General features: G+C 39.4%; 1 protein-coding gene across 10 annotated transcripts in view; it reads left to right on the forward strand.

The window, feature by feature from the left end:
* SSPN (sarcospan) overlaps nt 1-21,544 on the forward strand; it is a 111,703-nt gene that overhangs the window by 71,163 nt on the left and 18,996 nt on the right. For 2 of the 10 annotated variants that reach the window (XM_031936291.1, XM_023209044.2), the window contains one exon: nt 812-918. The exons of 7 other annotated variants lie outside the window; for them this stretch is intronic. In XM_031936291.1, the coding sequence (XP_031792151.1) occupies nt 812-918 (107 nt within the window). Of the gene's footprint in view, nt 1-811; nt 919-2,761; nt 3,120-21,544 lie in introns of those variants that run through there. One more of the 10 variants, XM_023209043.1, reaches the window with a different exon arrangement.

Genomic DNA, 21,544 nt, shown 5'->3' on the forward strand with positions numbered 1-21,544 from the left:
TTTACAACTGTAAGCCACTACTTGTGAAACTCAGAAGACAAATGTACAGCAATATCCTATTATCTTGTTTGACTATTTAAACTTACATATAATTTAAGGTTTTGAGGAAAAGGCTAAAAATGTTTCACTTCGAATTACATGGCAGTTTGGCAGTATGGTCAGCAAATAGAGCTTGTATCTAGTTATAAACTAGTACTAATGGAATAATGATCTCCTTTGGCCATTAAATATATATTATGGTGATGAATCAAGATATTTTTGTATAGTACTCATCTTTAGGTCTAAGTTTGTAATTAACTCTGTTATAGATACTATGCTACCCATGATAATTAAATTGTTTAAAATCACAATTTAAACAGTCTAGCCACTTGTTTGCCTGTAGGCAATATACATACAGGAAATAATTAATAAAACAGTTAATCTTCTAGACCATTGGCTTTGGGGTTCACATCTGGTTCCACTTACCCCCATTCATAAGTAGGTGAGTGACTTTAATCCAATTACTTAATAATTCTGATACTCGAATTTTTTCATCTTTAAAAGCGGAAACTATAATTATAAGGTGGTTATAAGGGGTGACAGTAAAATATGTAAAGCACCGGTCATGTGTTTGTTACAGAATACTTGGCAATAGGTAGCTAATAACAACACATACTTGATTCCAGATAGTCAGTTGACTTTCTATAAATATTTACTGTATTTACATGGGAAAACCAAGCATTTTCTTGTTTTGTCATTTGGGTTCTTCTCAGTCAGGCCCAAGTCAGGTGGGTATCTTGTTATAATGCCAGTTTTTTTCTGTTCACAATAGAAACACCTTGTGGTGTGATGGCCCCAAAGCTGACCATAACCTTGCCTCAGCCACTCTGTTTCTCTGGTGAGAGTCAGTGCTGTTTCTACTGCCTCTGCATGGAACTGGTATGTGTGGTTTAGATTCTGTTTTCTAAGCAAATGTATTTGTTCCATGAACCATTATTTTTCTCACTGGTCCAGAAGGAAGGCATAAGGAGAACACCGAAGATCATAAAATAAGTAAGGGTGAAGTACATACTTTTTGTCTTCAAAGTTACTTTTGTGGGGACTTGGCAGTTTACAAAAAGAGCTGATGATGATTAGTTTCTAATTCTAAAGCAAACAGCAGGGAGTTGGACTTTCTTTAAATTTGCTGATAGCAAACAACCTAGGAGTAGCCTTTATCCTAACATCTTGGCAACGTCACTTATTTTTGAATCTAGCTTTCTGAATGTTACAATGACCATACCAAAGGAGATATAAATACCCCCAAAGTGATGGGATCATTTTTTAGTGGTTTCACTGAAATTTGCTCTAAGTGCTACTGAGTAGAGGTATGCGGGAATAAGAATAATCAGTTTTATTGATTTCTTCTGTGACTTTGGGCCAGGACCAAGTCTATTTTGAACGTCTTTATATCCTAGCACATTGTAGGCGCTTTAAAAATAACTCTTAAATATTGACTGAGTAAAAGTGTCTGTCTCTAAGATGGACAATCCAATCCCCCTAAGCACTGTTGTGGAGATGAGTGAAGACTAACTAGGAGTCTTGCTTTGTCGCCCAGGCTGGAGTGCAGTGCCGTGATCGCAGCTCACTACAACCTCGGCCTCCCGGGTTGAAGTGATTCTCCTGCCTCAGCCTCCCAAGTAGCTGGGACTACAGGCGCATGCCACCATGCCTGGCTAATTTTTGTATTTTTAGTGGAGACGGGCTTTCACCATGTTGGCCAGGCTGGTCTTGAACTCCTGATCTTGTGATCCGCCCACCTCAGCCTCCCAAAGTGCTGGGATTACAGGCATGAGCCATCGCCCCGCCAACAGAGCTTTTAAAAACACATACACGTGAGAGGCCAGGTGCATGATGGCTCTCGTCTGTAATCCCAGCACTTTGGGAAGCTGAAGCAGCAGAATCCCTTGAAACCAGGAGTTCAAGACCAGCTTGGACAACATAATGAGATGCCATCTCTATAAAAAAATAAAAAAAATTAGCCAGGTGTGTTGGCGATTGCCTGTAGTCCCAGCCACTTGGGAGACCGAGGAGAGAGAAGCTATTGAGTCGAGGAGTCCGAGGCTGCAGTGTGCTAGGATGGTGACACTGTACTCCAGCCTAGGCAACACAGTGAGCCCTGTTTGGAAAATAATAATAATTAATAATATATATGAAAGAGAGTTCCCAATTAGAGAGTTCTAACATCTTTAGAAAGATATCTTTAGAAAGATTCAAAAACACCTAAATGCGAAAAATGTCTTTATTCATTTGTCAGCTGGATTACAGAAAGTAGGAAGAAAAGAGAGCCTGTGCCTCTGTAGGAAAGTAACAACGACTGAACTTCTGGAAGTGACTTCGCAGCTTAGAGCCCAGCAATGCCTATTTTGGATTAAACTGTGTATTAATTAAGCTCAAACGATTTCAACATTCATCACGTTGCATTGCACCTCACAGAAAGCAAAACCAAAACAATCCTGGAGTTTTGAGTGAGGAAAACGGACGCCCCGCACTCTCACACGCGCGCACTCGCAGCCTGTCTAAAGTGCACAGGCTCAGGCGGCCAAGGGACCCGCGCCGGTTCCCGCGGGCGACCTGCAAACCCTGCCTGGGGCCCGGCAGGCGCTGCGTCCCGGCGCGTTGGCAGTTGGCGACCCCCCTCGAATCCCCCTCTGCTGCGGGCTCCCCGTGGCCTTTGGAGGCTCGGTGAGTCGGCTCCAAATGTTTTCCATATTTGTTCAGCCTCCATAATTCGAATACCAGGGCAGGCCGAGCCAGCCGTGCGCCGCGCTCCAGGGCCCAGGGCGCCGCACACGCACCCACCCACCCAGCCTCGCAGCGCCATGGGCAAGAACAAGCAGCCCCGCGGCCAGCAGAGGCAGGGGGGGCCGCCGGCCGCGGACGCCGGTGGGCCCGACGACATGGAGCCGAAGAAGGGCACGGGGGCCCCCAAGGAGTGCGGGGACGAGGAGCCCCGGACCTGCTGCGGCTGCCGGTTCCCGCTGCTGCTCGCCCTGCTGCAGCTGGCCCTGGGCATCGCCGTGACCGTGGTGGGCTTCCTCATGGCGAGCATCAGCTCCTCCCTGCTAGTCAGGGACACTCCATTTTGGGCTGGGATCATTGTAAGCATCGAGTCTGTTTTGCCTAAGCGCGTTTGCCAAACAGGAATGCGAAGTCGCATGGTCGAGTTGAGACTAACCCAGCTGCATGTCCCCTTCCCCGGGTTCACTCCTCTAACTCGCGCTCTGCTTGGTGACTGATGCGTGGGGCACTGGGTTTTCCCGGGCGGGGCACGGCTGGACGCGATAGAACTCCTGCCCCTCTCCCGCTCGCCGCTCCCAGAGCCTCCACGGGGCCTGACTCTGACGCTCTGGAGCGGGGGAGTTTTTCAAAAGCTGCTTATTTTGGTCAGACTGAACAACCTCAATAACAACAGCAGATTCATTTGGGCTTTTTCCTTATCCTATTACCCAGACCCCACCCCTGTCCTTAAGCAAGTGGCAAAAAGTGAATTAAGTTCATCTAGTAAAAGCAGGAGAGGCGAAAGCCTGTACTTGGAGTTGCCACATTGAGTAGCATTCATTTTATGTTTTAAACTGAAGCTCCATTAGTAAGTTTCATGAAATGCTGGGCTAAGGCAGGAAATGCGAATACAGCAAGCACAGCCTTAATCCACTGGAGTCTAAAGTGGGATAAACCCAGGGCGCTGGCCATGGCAGAAGTATATTTGGGACTCCCCCGATGGATGTACTGTTCTAAGTAGAACAGTACTCAGCTGTTGTGAGTGTTGAAACATATAGCATACTTGGCTTGGTTAAATGAATTATTTAATGTGAAACGGGTGACACTTATTGAATACCTACAGTGTGCCCGCCCTGCTAGAGGCCTTACATGTATTATTTCTGATCCCCACATCATCCTGATGGGATCGTTTTAATCATTCTCATTTCTCAAATGAGAGCACCCAGGCCAGACTCACCCAGGGTCATGAGTGAGTAAAGCATTCAGCCATGCTGATTCCTTTTTATGCTAGACTATATCTGCATTTTCCCCATTGAACCACGCTGCCACCACATTTGGTTTGTAACTTTAATATTATGTATATTGCAGTGTCTTGTAGCTTATTAAACTCTTTCACATGCATCATTTCGTTTGACCCATGAAACAACACTTTGAAGTGGGAATTGTTATTCCTTTTCAATGTGAGGAAATAGGCTAAGAGAAGTTAGATGACATTCTCAAGCCCAGAGATTGAATGTGTTAGAGACTAGAAATGACATTTTTGACTCCTAGTCTCATATTGCATCCTTACTGCTATTACTGACCACAGGAACTATAACTCACAAAACATCCCTCAAAATAATTTTGTATCACGGACAGACATTAGAGAGACCTGATATATATGCATTGATGGAGGTATTTCCTAATTAAGATTATTTGAATACACAAATTTTTGCATAGTAATTTAAAACTTTAATTTTTGTACTAAGAATTCCCATGAAATTATCATGATTGGAGTTTTCTAAATCAAGTGATTTTAAAAATAGCTTTTCAGTAAGATATACTGGGTATTTCAGACACCTCAATGACTATCCACACACCCAGGGGGAAAAAATGTCTGGCCTTTAATGCCAGGGGAATTAAAACAAAGAATGAAGCTCTTTCATTCAGTGTTTTTAAATATCATTTGCGAATGTGTTCCCCATCCTTTCTTTATTGCAACTTCAAAAAGCTCAGCACCAAAGAGGTAAATTAGATAAAGAAAAAAACTTATTTTAAGGTTTAAGGCATGAACATACGAACTGTGCAACCCAGAAATGTTATGAACTAAATCTCCTGGGGGAAATGATGTTCCTAATTGCCCTGGAAGCTCCCTGGGTGTTGCACAAAGGGCATTATATACAGCCAGGTCTCTGCTCTTTCTGGTTTTCTTTTTTGTCATCTAGGATTCATTTGAAGTTTGCTCTCAGTACATAGCCCTCATGAAATCTGTCATCTTAGATTTTCTTTCAACTGGGAAGCTATGTAGAGCAGAGCAGCTAGTAGAGCTGTCCTGAGACTAGTGAGGAGGGTCTCTGAGAAGCCAGGCCAGGAACAACTGTCATCCTAGCAGGGCCAGAATTTGGGCAATGTGTCACTGTCTCACACAGACATCACGGTCTGCTTGTCCCCACCACGCTGTCTGTGGTTGGTCACAGGGCACTCTTCCAAGCTTTCAGGGAAGGGAAAAGACAGAGAGGCACATGGCAAAGTGCAGATGTGTAGCACCACACCTGGTGTTGAGCCCTAGCTCAGCCACTGTGTGCCGAATAACTTTGGGTTTGGGGGGTTTTTTTGGAGACAGAGACTTGTTCTGTCACCCAGGCTGGAGTGCTGTGGCATGATTTTGGCTCACTGCAACCTCCCCCTCCCAGGTTCAAGAGATTCTTGTGCTTCAGCCTCCTAAGTGGCTGGAATTACAGGCGTGCGCCGCCACACCTAACTTGTGTGCCGAATAATTTTGGACAAGTTACTTGACTTCTCTAGGTTTCCATTTCTTTACTAACAAAATCAGAATGATAGTAATTCCTACCTTTTCGGGTTGCCCTGAAGATGAAATAAATTAATACATGTAAAGCACTTAAAATAGTGCTAACAAATGGCATGATTCAATGAGTTAGCTTTACTTATCAGGTGCTTGGAAAGCAGTCCCTGGTAGTGTCACTCTTCAGAGGAAAGGTGGCTTTATTTCATCTCTAGACTTGCAAAACTATCATTTTTGACTTGCTACATTTCCAAGACTAGTTTGAACCCTGAAGAAAATATCAGTTTGGCTGTCTCACCTTTCTCTGTTCTCAGCCAAGTTACTCTTTAGCAATGGCAGTGGTATTTGATTGGTCCAGTACTTTCTGAATCTTTTTGGAGGTTTATAAAAAGGAACTTAGAGGAGAGTGGCCTCCTCAAGGTCATTTTTCCTTTGGGATATGCAGTGATTCAGGACTGGTATATCCTGCTGGGTTATATCAGTTTTCCCTGTGCAGGAGCCCCACCAAACCAAAGCAATCCAGGCCCATCCCTGGGGCTGAGGCTGAGTCACACTAGCCCCGGGATATAGGCTGAAGTCAAGCTGAGGGAGGCACCCACGCCGTCTACAACTTTCCATGTTCCACTCTTCTGTTTCCCTTTTTTCTGGTTGCCTCTTCTCATGTGGTTATCACTTAATTTTACAGGGGCCACTATCCCATTAACTTGGAATTTGGGGATTGCCATTTTCTTAACAGAACCTGGATGTATGGGTAAATCCACTTAGGTGACTTCTCTTTGACCAATGCCTGACTGACTTGATGAATATTCAAGGTGTGGTTACAGACTAAAGAGGCCCTTGGTGATCTATGATCAGCAATTTATGTCCAGTGGAATTTTAGGAAAACAAATAGGTCATTTTTTATCTATCCATAAATGTGACTCCAATCCTCAATCAAAAGATGATTGAAGTCTTTTTACTTTGATTACAAAAGATTACTGTAAGGGGTGGGGGGAAACCCCAGAATGGAGTCACTATGGAGACTATGTGACTTGTAAAAGTGCGGTTCATGTCTTATAATTCTTTATAGGTGGTTTGAGGGATGTAAGTCATACCGCAATAACAAAACAAAGTGAAATAGCAACTTTCGAGGATGCACTTGGCTGGGTACAGGGGATCCTAGGAAGAGAAGTTTGTTCTGCATTTTATTCTGTTAGTGGCTTTAGTAGCTAAGTCAGATGGGAATTCAAGTTTGCTCATTTTTCTGGAATTCTTATTGATGAAAAGTGTGTAAGGATTGAAGTAATCTAAGGACTTTGAGGATTTTACTTCTCACTCAAATGAATACCGTTTTAGTTTAGGTAAAACATTGCATGCTTAACCTTTTGTTTTCCCTTCGTCATTCAGTAACATCTGTGGAGGGTGTCTGCTGTGCTAGGCATTGGCCTAAAAATAACGAATCAACTACCTGGAGGAGATCTCCAGATCCTGATGGACACATGCCCTTATTATATCTGACAGTAATGAATACTTCCGATTAGAAAATTTAACCTACACAAATATTGTTAAGACCCATTTACCTTTCGAAGTATTCCACTTGCAGTGATTTATTTGCTTTGGCATCTCTACTCCAAAGTCAATTTAAGTGCAAACTCTTGCGTCTCATCCCCAGTGAATATATTTAGTATTCAATATTCTCTTGGCCCTTGTAGGGAATATTCCCATGGAAAGTAGGAATTTCTTTGCCTTATTGTGCTTTTTAGCTTCCCCCACTCTCCCTCCATTGCTTCCATACCCCACTCAGTGGAATAAAAACCCTGAGATAAATACTGTATTAATCAGATTAGAAAGTTTAAGGCAAGGGCTTAAAAGAAAGGGAAGAATATTTCTTTTATTTAATGCCATTCGTAAAACTCATCACACGAATCTGTAATGATTAAAAGTCCTGTCAAAAATTTCAGTAACAGTTTTCATATGTGAACTTATCCTAAGAAATTCAAGTTGCAGGTTTATTCAGGTTTTAAAAACCAATTTTAAGTCTTGCCTTAATGGAAGGGGAAATTGGGTGGTTATTTATTTTAAAGCAGAATATGCCACGAAACTCACAAGTAGACATATGACATATAGCAAATAAGGAACAAATATGATTATTATCCAGATTTTATAAGTAGAGAAAGTAAGTTAATAATTTAGCTAAATGGTTTGATCATAGTTATGAAAAGTAACTAGAAGAGAGAAAGGTTTGGCATTAGGGTATGGGATAAATCCTCAAGTCATGAAGCTAAATGTGGTGTTAACTTTATATAGAGGTGTATTGACATACATTTGAAAATTCTAATCTGGAATTATATTTTTTAGGAGTACACTGCATAGTAACAGATTAGTCTTCATTTTGGGACTTTATTATGCTTCCAAAATATAGTGTAGCATCCCTGGTATCCCTGGGAAATAATTTTTATTATGGCAACTGTCACAGGATTGTTAGGAACTGAGGAGAGATAATTACATGGCCCATCTCAATCTCCACTGAATACATAGAACAATAATGACAGGAAAATTATCTTATAGGCATAGGAAGTTCTCATAGTAGGTATAAAAATGGAATGCAATTGAATTATTTTGGCAAAAGAAGTTAATTTTAATATATATAAAAAAATGGAATATTCAAGAATTTGGTGAGGCTGGGCACATTGTCTTACACCTGTAATCCTGGCACTTTGGGAGGCCAAGGCAGGCAAATTGCATGAGCTCAGGATTTTGAGACCAGCCTGGGCAACATGGCAAAATCCCATCTCTACCAAAAATACAAAAATTTAGCTGGGTGTGGTGGCACCCACCTGTAGTCCCAGCTACTCGGGAGGCTGAGGTGGGAGGATCACTTGAGCTGGGGAGGCAGAGGTTGCAGTGAGCTGAGATTGCACCATTGCACTCCAGCCTGGGCAACAGAGTGAGACCCTGTAACAGAAAAAAAAAATAATAATAATAATTTGGCGAAAGGTTTCCTGAAAGAATTTCAGGAATAGAATAAAGAATAAGATAGGTTAAGATTGAGCAAAATCTTTAGATGTTCAGGATCAGCAGGAGAAATGTGTTTTCACCTCTACTTACAACCTTATACTAAGCCTGATATGCAAAGGCCGAGAGAGTGCTTATATAATGACGATTGTCCCTAAATCTTCTTTTTTTTTGTTTGTGTGTTTGAAATAAGGAGGAGAAGGGGCAGGTTCTGATGTTTTTCAATCCTGTGTTGTGGATATATTCAACTCAGAAACTGAATGTCTGGAAGCTTTTGAGATGTCAGTCATCATTTTGGATTTAATTTTTTGATAGCAATACTGGCACATAGATTTTGGGATAATCAAATGAAAAATAAAATAATTCATTCTCTTACTTTAAGTAATATTCTCAGGGCCACTATATATTCCCTGACACGTAATGGATAGTTAATAAATGTTGAATTGAAATCTATTTATTCCATACTTGCCATTATCAGAGCTTCTGTTTGAACATGCATATACCCATTTTTAAACTACATACAGTCATCCCTTAGTATCTGCAGGGGATTGGTTCTGGGACTCCTGATACCAAAATTCACAGATACTCAAGTCCCTGCTATAAAATGGTGTAGAATTTGCATATAATTTATGCACATCCTACCATATACTTTAAATCATTTCTAGATTACTTATAATACCTAATGCAATGTAAATACTATGTAAACAGTTGACATACTATATTATTTAGGGAATAATGACATGAGAATGTCTGTACATGTTCAGCACAGATGCAACCATCCTTTTATTATCCAAATGTTTTCGATCCGTGGTTGATTAAATTCATAGATATGGAACCCACTGATACAAAGGGCTGACTGTAGTTGTATATTCAAACACAGACAAATTTATTTATGACATTTAAGACAACTATGAGGTAATGGTAAGGAATGTGTTATTACTCCACTTTGGCTTCTGGATTCTAGAATAATTCAGAACATATTAACTTAGCATTACTTAGATTTTTTATTTCATGTTATAAAATGGCAGAACTCAGGAAGGTCGTTTGACTTATTTTGCACTCTCCTAACTAGAATGGGACATATTAGGATTGATGTGACTGAATGCTAGATGTTGATATTACCACTCTCACCTTTTATGAAAAAAGCAATGGCATAGATTTCACTAATGTTTAGTCTAACAGTTGAATAGCTAAATTGCCAATATGACCTCCTCTTTCAATGTGGTCTGAGAAAATGGATGTTTTCTAGACTTGCTCTTGCCGTTAGCTGTATCTGAGACATTGCTATTAAGGGTGTTCTTTCACTGGATCCACTTGGTTGTACTGTGCCCCAAAGGGTTAATGACAACATTAAAAGGAAAGACACAAGGTTATGTTGAAGAGTTCAGCATATATGTTTCTATGTTACTGTAGGACAGTGTATTAGTCTGTTCTCACACTGCTGTAGAGAAACTACCTGAGACTGATTAATTTATAAAGAAAGGAAGTTTAATTGACTAACCATTCCACATGGCTGAGGAGGCCTCAGGAAACTTACAATCATGGCAGAAGGCAAAGGAGAAGACAGTCATGTCTTATATGACTGCAGGAGAGAGAGCACTGGGGAAACTGCCACTTATAAACCATTACATCTCATGAGAACTCACTGACTATCACGAGAACAGCATAGGGGGAACCACCCCCATGATCAAACCACCTTCCACCAGGTTCCCCCTCAACACGTGGGGATTGCAATTCGAGAGAGATTTGGGTGGGGACACAGAACCAAATCATATCAGACAGGAATGTAATCTAGTCATTAAACTTCAATTAGGTATAATTCACTGCAAAATGCAGTTCATTTTTAGGTCTTCCATCCTGGCAAACTAAGGAAGTACTGGTCAAAACAAAGTCCATCAAAATCCAGAGCTGGATGGGACCTCATGATGTCATAGTTTAACCTTCCAGTTATGATTTGCTGTGCATATTCAAGTCTAGGTTTATCACGATGAGTTCATAAGCTTACAGTGAACTTCTTTTTAAAAAAATAGATGCTGGGAGCAGGCTTTACAGCATAAGCTATATAAAAACCTATTCCATAGGCACACCCTCTTTCAGATGGTTTGGATGCAGTCTCAGATCTCTGTGTATTGAGATAAAACTTGGCAAGAGTAACTATCAGATGCCTGAGTGAAGCAGCTCACTCCATCACCCTGGTTAATTTTAAAATTCATATGTGTACACCTACACATATGGCATTAACTAAAATACATTTTTCTTTCTGCCTTAGTCGGCTCAGGCTGCTATAACAAAATACTGTAGACTGGGTGGCTTAAACAGCAAACATTCATTTTCTCACGGTTCTGGAGACTGGAAGTCCAAGATCAGGGTGTCAGCATGGTTAAGGGCTGGGTAGGGTTCTCTTCCTGGCTTGCAGGCGGCTGCCTTCTTGCTGTGTGCTCACATGGTCTTTTCTCAGTTCATGCATGTGAAGAGAGGAAGAGATCTCTTTCTCTTCCTCTTCTCATGAATCCTCCAGTCCTGTTGGATTAGGACCCCATGCTTAAGATCTTATTTAGCCTTAATTACCTCCTAAAAGCCTTATCTTCAAATACAGTTACTTTTGAGGTTAGAGCTTCAACAAATGAACTTAGGGGGACACAATTCAGTCCATGGCACTTCTGGTGAGGGTTATATATTTGCCCTTAAGAATCAGTGATTCTTAAGCTCGTTTCACAGCTTATTATTGAAAGCCCTACGGCTTTCTTGGAACAGCTAGAAGTCTGAGTGTTACTGATGGGGATTCTGAGCCAGTAAACTGACACGTGGAGGTACGATGGGGTGGTGCGGCTCTGTGCTCATGCCAGTAGTGAGACATATGGAGGAGGCTGTTTTCATTGCATTTACAGATTGCTGCTTTTGTCAAATTTCTGTAAAAATAAAATCAAGTAAATCTAGCTAGTGAATACAATTCTAAGGTTAACTTAGGCATTTCCTTTGCTGCATTAACTCTTTAAGGCTTAGGAAACTCCAAACTGTAAATTCCTTCATTTCTTTATGCTCCAGGGAGTACCCTGATGTCAAGATGTGGATTAAGGATGCTTTGGCTTCTGATGCAAAGGCAGCTGGCTGAGTGGTACGGTTGGGAAATGCTTATATGTTCAGCCATTGACCAAGCCTGCCGTCCTGTGTGGGGTAGTGATCGCACACTGTGGGCACCCCCTACCCTCCCTTTGAACCTTATGAGGTAATAGCCTTCAGTAGGTGCCTTCGCTCTTTGGTAGATCTTCACGTTGACACACATTTAAGGGCTTCTCATTGGATTCTGTTCACTCACGTAAGAAGTCCTGAGTTGGGCTCTGCTTTTCCTTCACTAAGTACTCTATTGCAGAAACCCAAGTCACCCAAGAGGGAAAGACCAGGGAAGACTAAAACATGCAGCCTTTCATAACATTTGGTCCTATCTCAGTTCCAAAACGAAAGGCATGGCCACAATAGGATACTGTAAGCTCTCCAGTTTGATTTTTGATCTTATTTAAAGTCAATGCTCTCTGACCTAATGTTGCTAGAGCCACAGTCCCTTCCTAATTATGAATTTCATAAATGTGAATGTTTCAGTACGGTGTTTCCCGGGGCTGGCAAAAGTCCAGTAAGTGACGGGACATTGGAAAGCAAACGGTTTGTTCACAAATGAGCGTTCTCAGATTCTGCTGAAGAAGTTCTGTTGGACCTGCTTTTAATCTTTGCAGAAATGAGCAACTCTCCCCTGTCTAGGAGTGCCATGGTACTGAGAGAAGTGGTGAGAAGCCTGGAGGATGCGCTTTTAAGTGGCTTCCCACTCAGTCGTTTTTAAAGCGTTAGATTCAGCATTCATTGTAAGGAGCAATTAAAACCCCCTTTTAGATATGTTATGGTCAAGCCCTCTCTTTCGTATGGAAGATAATGACTGGAGACCAGAAAAGGGGGCGGGGGCTGCTAATGTGTTAACTAGACTTTGACGAGGGAGAGTATTTTAGCTTTACTACTAGGTGGGGAGAAAAACACTTCCCTGGCTGGCTTCCTTCTAAAGTATCAGGTGTGGCATGCATATCAAGCCATTAGCCTGATCTCACAGGCTTAGCCCCATCTCACATTTAGCTATGCCAGGAAAGCTATGAAAGAGGCATTTTCTAAGATAAGGGCAACAGCATTTCAGTCCTCATCAATTCTGTTGGAGGATGGAGGTGCTCTTCTCTCAGGGAGAAACTTGCAGGAGGACTGTGCCTACCTCAGGAAGACAGTGGGGCACCCAAGGCAGTGAAGAGGGCAAACTCAGACTCCCTAAGGCAAATATATGATCATAAATGAGAAGGGATTTCTTCATGACTGCATACAGAATTCTGTGTACAGAATTTGAATCTTTCAGTTTATGAGTTACATGTTCAGTAAGTTTATGTACTTCTCCCAGGCTCTTTGCTAGTCAGGTTCTGAAACAGAAGGACCGAACCCACACAGGTTGGCTTCGTCTCATAATCTTCCCATGAACAAGTAGCTTGAGAAGCTTCATAAAGGGTTTTGGTGTGCATTAAAGGCTCGAGACCAACTATGAATTTTAAATGCACATAGGGTGACCATGACTATTGTGTTATACAACCCTCAAGAAAGAATTCTTCTTCAGTCACCAAATCGTGTGCGTCACAAATTTTTCCACCTCAAGACCTCCCTGAAGCTTTGCTCCCCTTCTCTCTGTCCTCACACACACATCACAAAAAGCTCAGTGTTTGGCTAACCCGTGTTGCCATGGGAGGCTGCAGGCTGCTTGGGGACACTGACCTCCTCATGTTGAAAAGGACAAAACACTTTCAAAGGAGACGTAATATTATAATATCTATTACTTTATGTTCCCTTACACTGTTTTTCATAAAGTGCTCTCAATTAGAAAAGCCACTTGATAATATTTTTAAAGGATGAACAAGATGGTTCTCTCATTTATACTGCCATTCCAATGTTACGTAATTCAATTTATATTGATTTACTGTACAATTTCTATGCACCGTGCTATTTAATATGTTTATATTTATTGCACTATTTGACATATATGAACCCAGGAGTTTAATGTAGAATTATCTCTGCAGTCATTTCTAGAATGGGACCTAATTTGAGAACTGACTTAATTATGGCTAAGCAATGAAATCCAGCCCATGACTGTACCACTGGGGTGGGCTCAATCCACATCAGCAAGATTCCTTTCCCTCTTCTGAGGGCTTGAAAAATCCCCAAGTGAAACAAATAAACTATAGATTGTTTATTTCTTCCCACAAATACTGTTTGTAACAATTCTGCCCCTCCTGTTGATTCATGAGAAAGGCTGGAACACAATCTTTGATTCTCTTACATTCTTTGAAAATTGATTATTTTGCAAGAATAAGTATTTATAGAACTTGGTGATTAGTTTCTGGTAAGTCATCCCAAGACTGAGTGAGGAGGTTGAGAAGAAACATATCAGAAGCCTATAAAAGGGTGCTTACGGGTGAAACAGAACCGTCTCACGCCCTAGCCACTCTCCCTCTGTATTTTCATACGCCAGGTATAGTGCCCCCAGGAGCTTAGCCCCTGGGTGAGGAAACACAGATACAACTAACTGCAATTTAGTTTTAGACACAAAATGCCAAGGGAGTGTCTTAAACAATGTACTGTGCTAGCACAGAGAAGAACATTATGAACCCTCAGGGTAAGATCAGAAAAGGAAGGGAGAGGGGGTTTGAAATTTGAGGAGTGGCTCTAGCTTAGGAGTATGGGTAGAATTCTGGCTCTACTAACAATGTAGAATCATTTCCCAAAAAGTATTTGGTAGTGATTTTAAAATTTTCATTTCTGTATGAATTTGAACAAATATCAGTAATTCTGTGCAATTCTATGATTTTTAAAAGTATAAACATTTAAATTGCATAATAACATAGAAAATAATAAAATGCCCATTTATCCATTCCTAGCTTTTCTAAATTTAAATGTTTTGTAATAATTGCTTTTTTTACTTTTCCAGAAGGAAAACGCTATATTGCATTGAAGTCCCCTGTGTTTCGTTTCTTAATCAAATTCCCCTACCCCTCCCATCTTCCCCAGAGATATGTACTGTCCTGAATTTGGTATTTTTTATACCTAAGCCTGTTTTCATACTTGGAAAATATGTATATATCCATAACCAACACATCATATTTTAATTTTTATACAGATGGTATCATATCATTTCTGCTCAACATCGTTTTTGAGATTTATTTATAATAGTACACAGATACCATTCATTCATGTTTGCTGTACTGAATTTCACTGTTAGGAATATACAACATTGGCCAGGTACAGTGGCTAACACCTGTAATCCCAGCACTTTGGGAGGCCAAGGCGGGAGGATTGCTTGAGCCTAGGAGTTCAAGCCTGGGCAACATGGCAAAACCCTGTCTCTGCAAAAAAAATACAAAAATTAGCTGGGTGTGGTGGCACGTGCCTGTTGTTCCAGCTACTCAGGAGGCTGAGGTGGGAGGATCATTTGAAACTGGGAGATTGAGACAGTGGTGAGCCATGATTGCACCACTGCACTTCAGCCTGGGCAACAGAGCAAGACCCTGTCTCAAAAAGAAGTGGTTGGGGGGGGTGGATATATAACACTTAATTTATGCATTCTCCTGTTGAAGAGAATTTGTTTTCAAAAATGATTTTTTATTTTGCAATTACAGTGTTACAGTGGATATTCTTGTTTATGACTCCCTGTGCACATGTTTTAAAGTCTTATTAAGGCATATTCCTAGAAGTCAAATTGTTGGGTCATAAGATATAGGCATCGTCAAATTTCTAGACATTGCCAAGTCACTACCACAAATCCAAATTGAACTAACTTACACCTCACCTCCACCAATGGTAAATCAGGATTCTTTACCTATCTTATTTGTGTGCAATGGTATCTTGTTTTAATTTGCATTTTGGGTTTACATATTTTATGTTGATTGGCCATTTTATTTTGTTTTCTATGATCTATTTATTCAAAAATATTTTCCATGGGTTGTTTGTTTCTTATTTATTTATAGGATTTGTTACTTTTGTTACTTCATCTTTGGTTTTAGGTACTACAAATATCTTTTTCTGGTTGGTATCATGTCTTTTATTTATGGTGTTTTTGTTATGAAAAAAGATTTAATCTTAATATATTTATATTTATCAATTCCTTTTTTATGGATTTGATATAGCTTAAAGAAATTTTTCCCTACTCCAAGGCCATAAAAATACTTTTCTATTCCATTTTCTAAAAATGTTAAAGGTTTGCTTTTGGGCATTCATATCTTTATTATAAGTGGTTTAACTTTTTGTAATGATGTGAAAGATCTATGTATTTTTTTCTCACATGGATTGATAATTGTTTTAGCACCATTTAATAAATAATCAGTCCTTTTCACACTGATCTGTTACACTCATTTGTCATCTGTCAAGTTTCCATATTAGATTTGCTTTGTGACTTTCCTTAGTTCTATTGTTTTATTTGGCTATCACTATGCCAATACCATTGTCTAAATTAAAATAATGCTATAATGCATCTTGTTATAAAGATGATAGGATAAGTAGCCCACCCCAACCCACCCTCCTTCATTTTATTCTTCTTCAAAATTTTCTTGGTGAATCTTAGCCATTTTCTCTTGCATATACACTTTAGAATGGGCTTTTCAAGTTCCAAGAAAAATACTTTTGGTAATTTCCTGGGATTTGTACTTTCTATACATGACCAAAGATGATCTCACCATTTATTTGGGTCTTCTCTAATGTCTTTTATCTGGTCTTTTGATTATTGAGTTCACTTTAATTGCTTTGTACTCAGTTCATGTGTTTTTCATATCAATTATTGGATATTTGATTAGACTTATTTTGTGACTAATTTTTATAAAGAGTTCATGAATGCTTGGAAAAAATGTGGATTCTCTCATTTTGGGGTTGAAGGTTCTATACTCAATTTTAAAATTAAGCTTGTTAGTCATGTTTTTTCAGCTTCTACATCATTACTGCTTTATCTAAAGGTTACTGAGAGATGTGAGTTAAATGTCCTAAAATTATGTGGTTTTATTTCTCCTTATAATTCTGCCCATTTTCATTCAACGTTTTTAGTCCACTTAATAGCTACATACAAGTTAATGATTATAAAATGTTCCTCTGGTCCTAGGTTGACAGCTATTTTCTCTCAGTTTTTTGAAAATATTATCCTATTATCACTGGACTTTAGTTATTGCTGCTAAGACATTTGCCAAACATCTAATTGTTGTTCCTTTAGAGGAAACATGCCCCTTCTGGTTGCTTTACAGATTTTCTCTTTGTTTTTGGTTTCTACAGTTGGCTACAGTATGTCTAAAAGTGGATTCGGCTTTTGTTAATCCTACTAGGGACTGGCTATGTTTCCTGAATCTAAGATTTTTGGGTTTTTCGTGAATTCTGAAAAAATTTGAGCCTTTTTTTTTCCTAATATTGTTTCTCCCTTCTCTTTGATCCATTTGCCTGGAATCGCTGTCAGATGTATATTTAGAATCTTCTTATTCTCCCTCCATATTTCTTATCCTGTCTAGCATGTTTCATCTCTCTTTATCTCTCTGTGCTGTATCTTGGGTTATTTTCTCAGATCTTCTGGTTCACTATTCCCTTCTTCATTTAGGTTTAATCTGCCTTTTACCTGTCCATTGAGCTCTTCCTTCCAGCAATTTTAATTTTTCATTTCTAGAACTCACTGATGTTGTTACTGATTTATTTTAATATATTCCTGGTGCTTCAAAAATTGCCCTGTTCTTTATGTTTTCATTTCCTTCCTTCATGTCTTTAATTGTTTTGAATGTACTTTTTATAGGCTCTGTTCATTACTTCCATTATTTGGAATTCTTATAGCTCTATTCTTTGTTTTAAATTATAGTTTAAGTTCTAGGGTACATGCGCACAGCGTGCAGGTTTGTTACATATGCATACATGTGCCATGTTGGTGTGCTGCACCCATTAACTCGTCATTTACATTAGGTGTATCTCCTAATGCTATCCCTTCGCCCTTCCCCCACCCCACGACAGGTCACGGTATGTGATGTTCCCCTTCCTGTGTCCAAGTGTTCTTATTGTTCAACTTCCATCTATGAGTGAGAACTTGCAGTGTTTGTTTTTTTGTCCTTGTGATAGTTTGCTGAGAATGATTGTTTCTGGCTTCATCCATGTCCCTACAAAGTGTGTGTGTGTGTGTGTGTGTGTGTGTGTGTACATGTACATGCATGTAAGAGTTGGCCTTCACTAATAATTAATTCTTCAAGTGTTTGCTAATTTTGGTTTGTGAGTTCATCTTCCAAGAGGCTTAGGTATGATAACTTGGTATAGCCTATTTGAGAATACAACCCTTCCAGACAAGTTTGTCTTGCCATGTGTCCCAGTGGTGTTATAGGCCTAGAGCCACTTTGTTTTCTTAACTCACTTATTATGAAAAATTTCAAGCATACACAAGAGCAGATACAATTTTATAATGAACCTCTATATTCTCATCACCCAGCCTCCATAACTATCAACTCATGCTCAATCTTATCTTATCTGCATGCTCCTATATTTCCTTCACACCCACACACTACAGACACTACACAGTGGATTATTTTGCACTAAATCCAAGACTTTATATCATTTTATTTATAAATATTTTGCTATGTAAGTCAAAAGATGAAAACTAAAAAATAATCAGTATACTAATAATACACCTAACGAGTTAATTTCCTAATAGAATCGAACCACTGTTCAAATATCCATGATTAGCTCATTAATAGTTCTTCCTAGGTTTGTCAAAATGAGGATCTCAATAACATCTGTACACTGCAGTTGATGCATATATTTCTAATGTTTCCTTTACTCAAAAAGTTACCCTTTTTCTCTCCTTTCTAGTCTCTCTCTCTCTCTCTCTCTCTCTGTCTCTCTGTCTCTCTGTCTCTCTGTCTTTCTCCCCTTACAATTTACTTATTGAAACAGCCAGGTTTTGGGTTATTTTTTCAGGATCACTTTCATGTTACCTTCTCATCTTAATAGGTTCCAGGACTAAGAAAGTAGTAGAAAAACCTCAAACTGCCCCCTTGCATCTGTTGAGACAGAACAATTTTCTTGATGACTTCCAGTGCTAGTGGGCTAATTGTTTTTCTCATCTTATAAGGGATGCTACGTTTTATCCAGCAATTTATAGGGAGAGAGTTTTCCTATAATTTAGTCCTTAATATTATGCAGAAATAAAACCTCTTGATGCTTTTTAGAAATTTATTTTGGATCAACTTGCAAGTTTCTTATCCTCTCTGAGCTGCAAGTTTCTATAAAATAGAGTAATTTTTTTTACTTGATTGCATTGTTTGGGGGAAAATGAGCTAATGTATAAAAAGTAAGTAATACAAAAAAGATACACTTTCTGGGTAGTGGGGATAGCTGAGCAGGGTTTGACGAATAAATGTGAGTGAATTCAAGATGGTTGAAAGAGTAGCACCGTTACACTGGGTAGATAAGGAAAGAAAAGCACATTTTAGGTCAAAGGCACAATTCATGTCCTATGACTGTTCAGTCCAGTTTTCATCCGTAACCAACTTTTTGCTTCACAGTTCTGTTGGTTTTGCTTATTTTGTCTTTTGAGGATATAACAGCAGGAATTCCCAGCAGTTCCTATCAAATGCGTATCTTAACCCAGATACACAAATTTGTGTTATAATATGGAAACGAGACCCAAACCAAAGTGATTCTACTTGAAGATGTCCGTGGTAAGTCATACACTGGGATAGTTGTCAGATTTCTCTTCTTGGTTTTGTGTAAATTGATGAAACACTCAGCCTTGGGTTCACTGGTATAAAATGATGAGCTATTTGCAATGGTTTCAAGCAAGGTTTTTGGAACTTATGAATTGTAGTCACTTTGTGTTGGCACACATCTTACAGATCTTCCTAGCTTTCCAGCCTCATTTTGGCAGGAACATCAAAGAAAGCACACTATATCCATAAGATTTGGGGGATTCACACTCCTCTCATCCAGCTGCTGGTCACAAGTTCCAACTCATTTTTATCAGTTTCATTGGGTCGTTTTCTAATATCCTATAAAGCAACATAGGAGATACAACTGAACATCTGCAAAGCACAATGTGTGCTGAGAAACAGGGCGGTCACTTAACAAGCACATTTTTCTTCCCGCTCTTTCTGTGCTTGGACAACAGATCTGGCTAAACTACACAGCAATGCAAATTACAATGTAACTTTGGTGGGAAAAATTATATAAAATTCTAGTTTTCAAGTAGTTTCAAGCAATGACAAAACCTACCACTTTGAATTAGAAAGGATGTATCTAGCCATACAAAGCACTTCGACTTGGCACATAAGTATTCCATACTTCTTTACCAACCAGTCAGAACTTTTATCACAACATACCAGGTGAATCCACTCTCATTTCTGGCAATTGCATAAGCAAAACTTTCTTAAGAAAATTGCCTATAAATTCTTAGATATTTTGTTTTTACAATGTGTTTTCCAAAGAGATCCAAATTTAACAAAGTTGTAGGTGAGGAAGCCCTGCTTTTGCATTATACTTTAATTAGCATTTATTTTTGTTTACTTTGAATGTCTTTGCATACTCATATCAAACATACATACATCTACAATAATTCAGATGTAGACCTGTCAGATATCAACTCCTCAGGTAGAAGGACGGTTAAAATAATAAAGGAGTGTGTGTTAAACATGGCTAAACTTAGGTGTGATTGAGCAAGTGTCTTTTCTCTTTAGATCCTGAAAGGAAATACTTTTCTGTGATAGAATTTCTTGTCTATAATTGACTTTTCACTGAGAAATTTTGACCTGGATTTCTACTAGCCTCTTTTAAAAGTAATCTCACATGTCATCTTTGCAAAGTCAATATTACAAATTGTTTCCCCCAACTCCCCAGAAAGATGTGGAAATGACCAGATGAGGCTCTGTGTCGAAACCCAAACCCCTTGTGGGCAGGCAGAACTTAGTTCTTCCACGAACAGGATTTCTGCACTAGAGCTTTTCATCGGCAACTTTTACTCTAATGAAAAAAAAAAAAGTAACATCAGTGAAGCTCTGGGGTTGGCAATTCCTAAGACAAATGAAAAGGCATTGAAAATCTTGCAGATATATCATAGGCCAAATAAAGCAGTCATTCGCAAAGCTTCCTAGGCAGAAAAAGTTGTTCCTAGCTACAGTTTTGTTCACAGTGAAAAAGAAGCTTCTATTTTAAGCTTGGTTAGATAAAACGAAGAAAAAGCATTTTTTTTTTTCAAGATTATAATTAGTGCTCTGAGTTTTAATGCTGGTCCACTAATGTTAGTGTTTAGAGACAGACAGATTGTTACAATGCTCCCCTCCTCTTGGTGGTCAGTTCTCCCGTAAACTCTTCGCTTGATATTTGCACCCCTATCATTTTTGGAATTCGCTGTGAATATCTGCACACTACGTTTGGCTGAAACAATTGTGTTTTGTAAAAAGGTAATATTAACTCGAGGATCTCATATGGCCAGAAAATAGTTTTAATTGAACAGCATTTTTTTTCTAGAAATTAAATGATTGTCATTGTAAAACCACAGTAGTGTAATCAGAGAAACATGCAGCTGGGCATGGGACATAGTTCCTAAGATTGGCATTTTCTGGGTAGTAGATTATATGTAGGTTTGTAGCAGAAATAAATAGAGGCAGGAAAAGAAGTTTTCTAACTCTTAAGTATTTGCAAACTATGTCAACGTGGTTGGAAAGATTTTTGAAAAGTGGGTCCTTGCTACGAAAGCAAAATATCATCCTAGAGATGATGAAACTGAGGTTCCAAGGGTTAACTTGGTCAGTCAGCTGGAAAGTGGTGGAGGTGGGTTTTGAACCATTCCACTAGACCCAGAGCTAACATGCATGTACCACCTTGTTCTCTGTCTTTAGGTATGTGGCCCATTTTGCCATAATACTTTACAGTTCACTTTTGTTGTCCTTTCTCAGAGGCATTCGTATGTTGTCTATGAAACCTGTGAATTCTTAGATACTTATAGTGGATGCATGT

The sequence above is a fragment of the Piliocolobus tephrosceles genome, chromosome 10 (genome assembly GCF_002776525.5).
Source record: "Piliocolobus tephrosceles isolate RC106 chromosome 10, ASM277652v3, whole genome shotgun sequence".
Taxonomy (NCBI): domain Eukaryota; kingdom Metazoa; phylum Chordata; class Mammalia; order Primates; family Cercopithecidae; genus Piliocolobus; species Piliocolobus tephrosceles.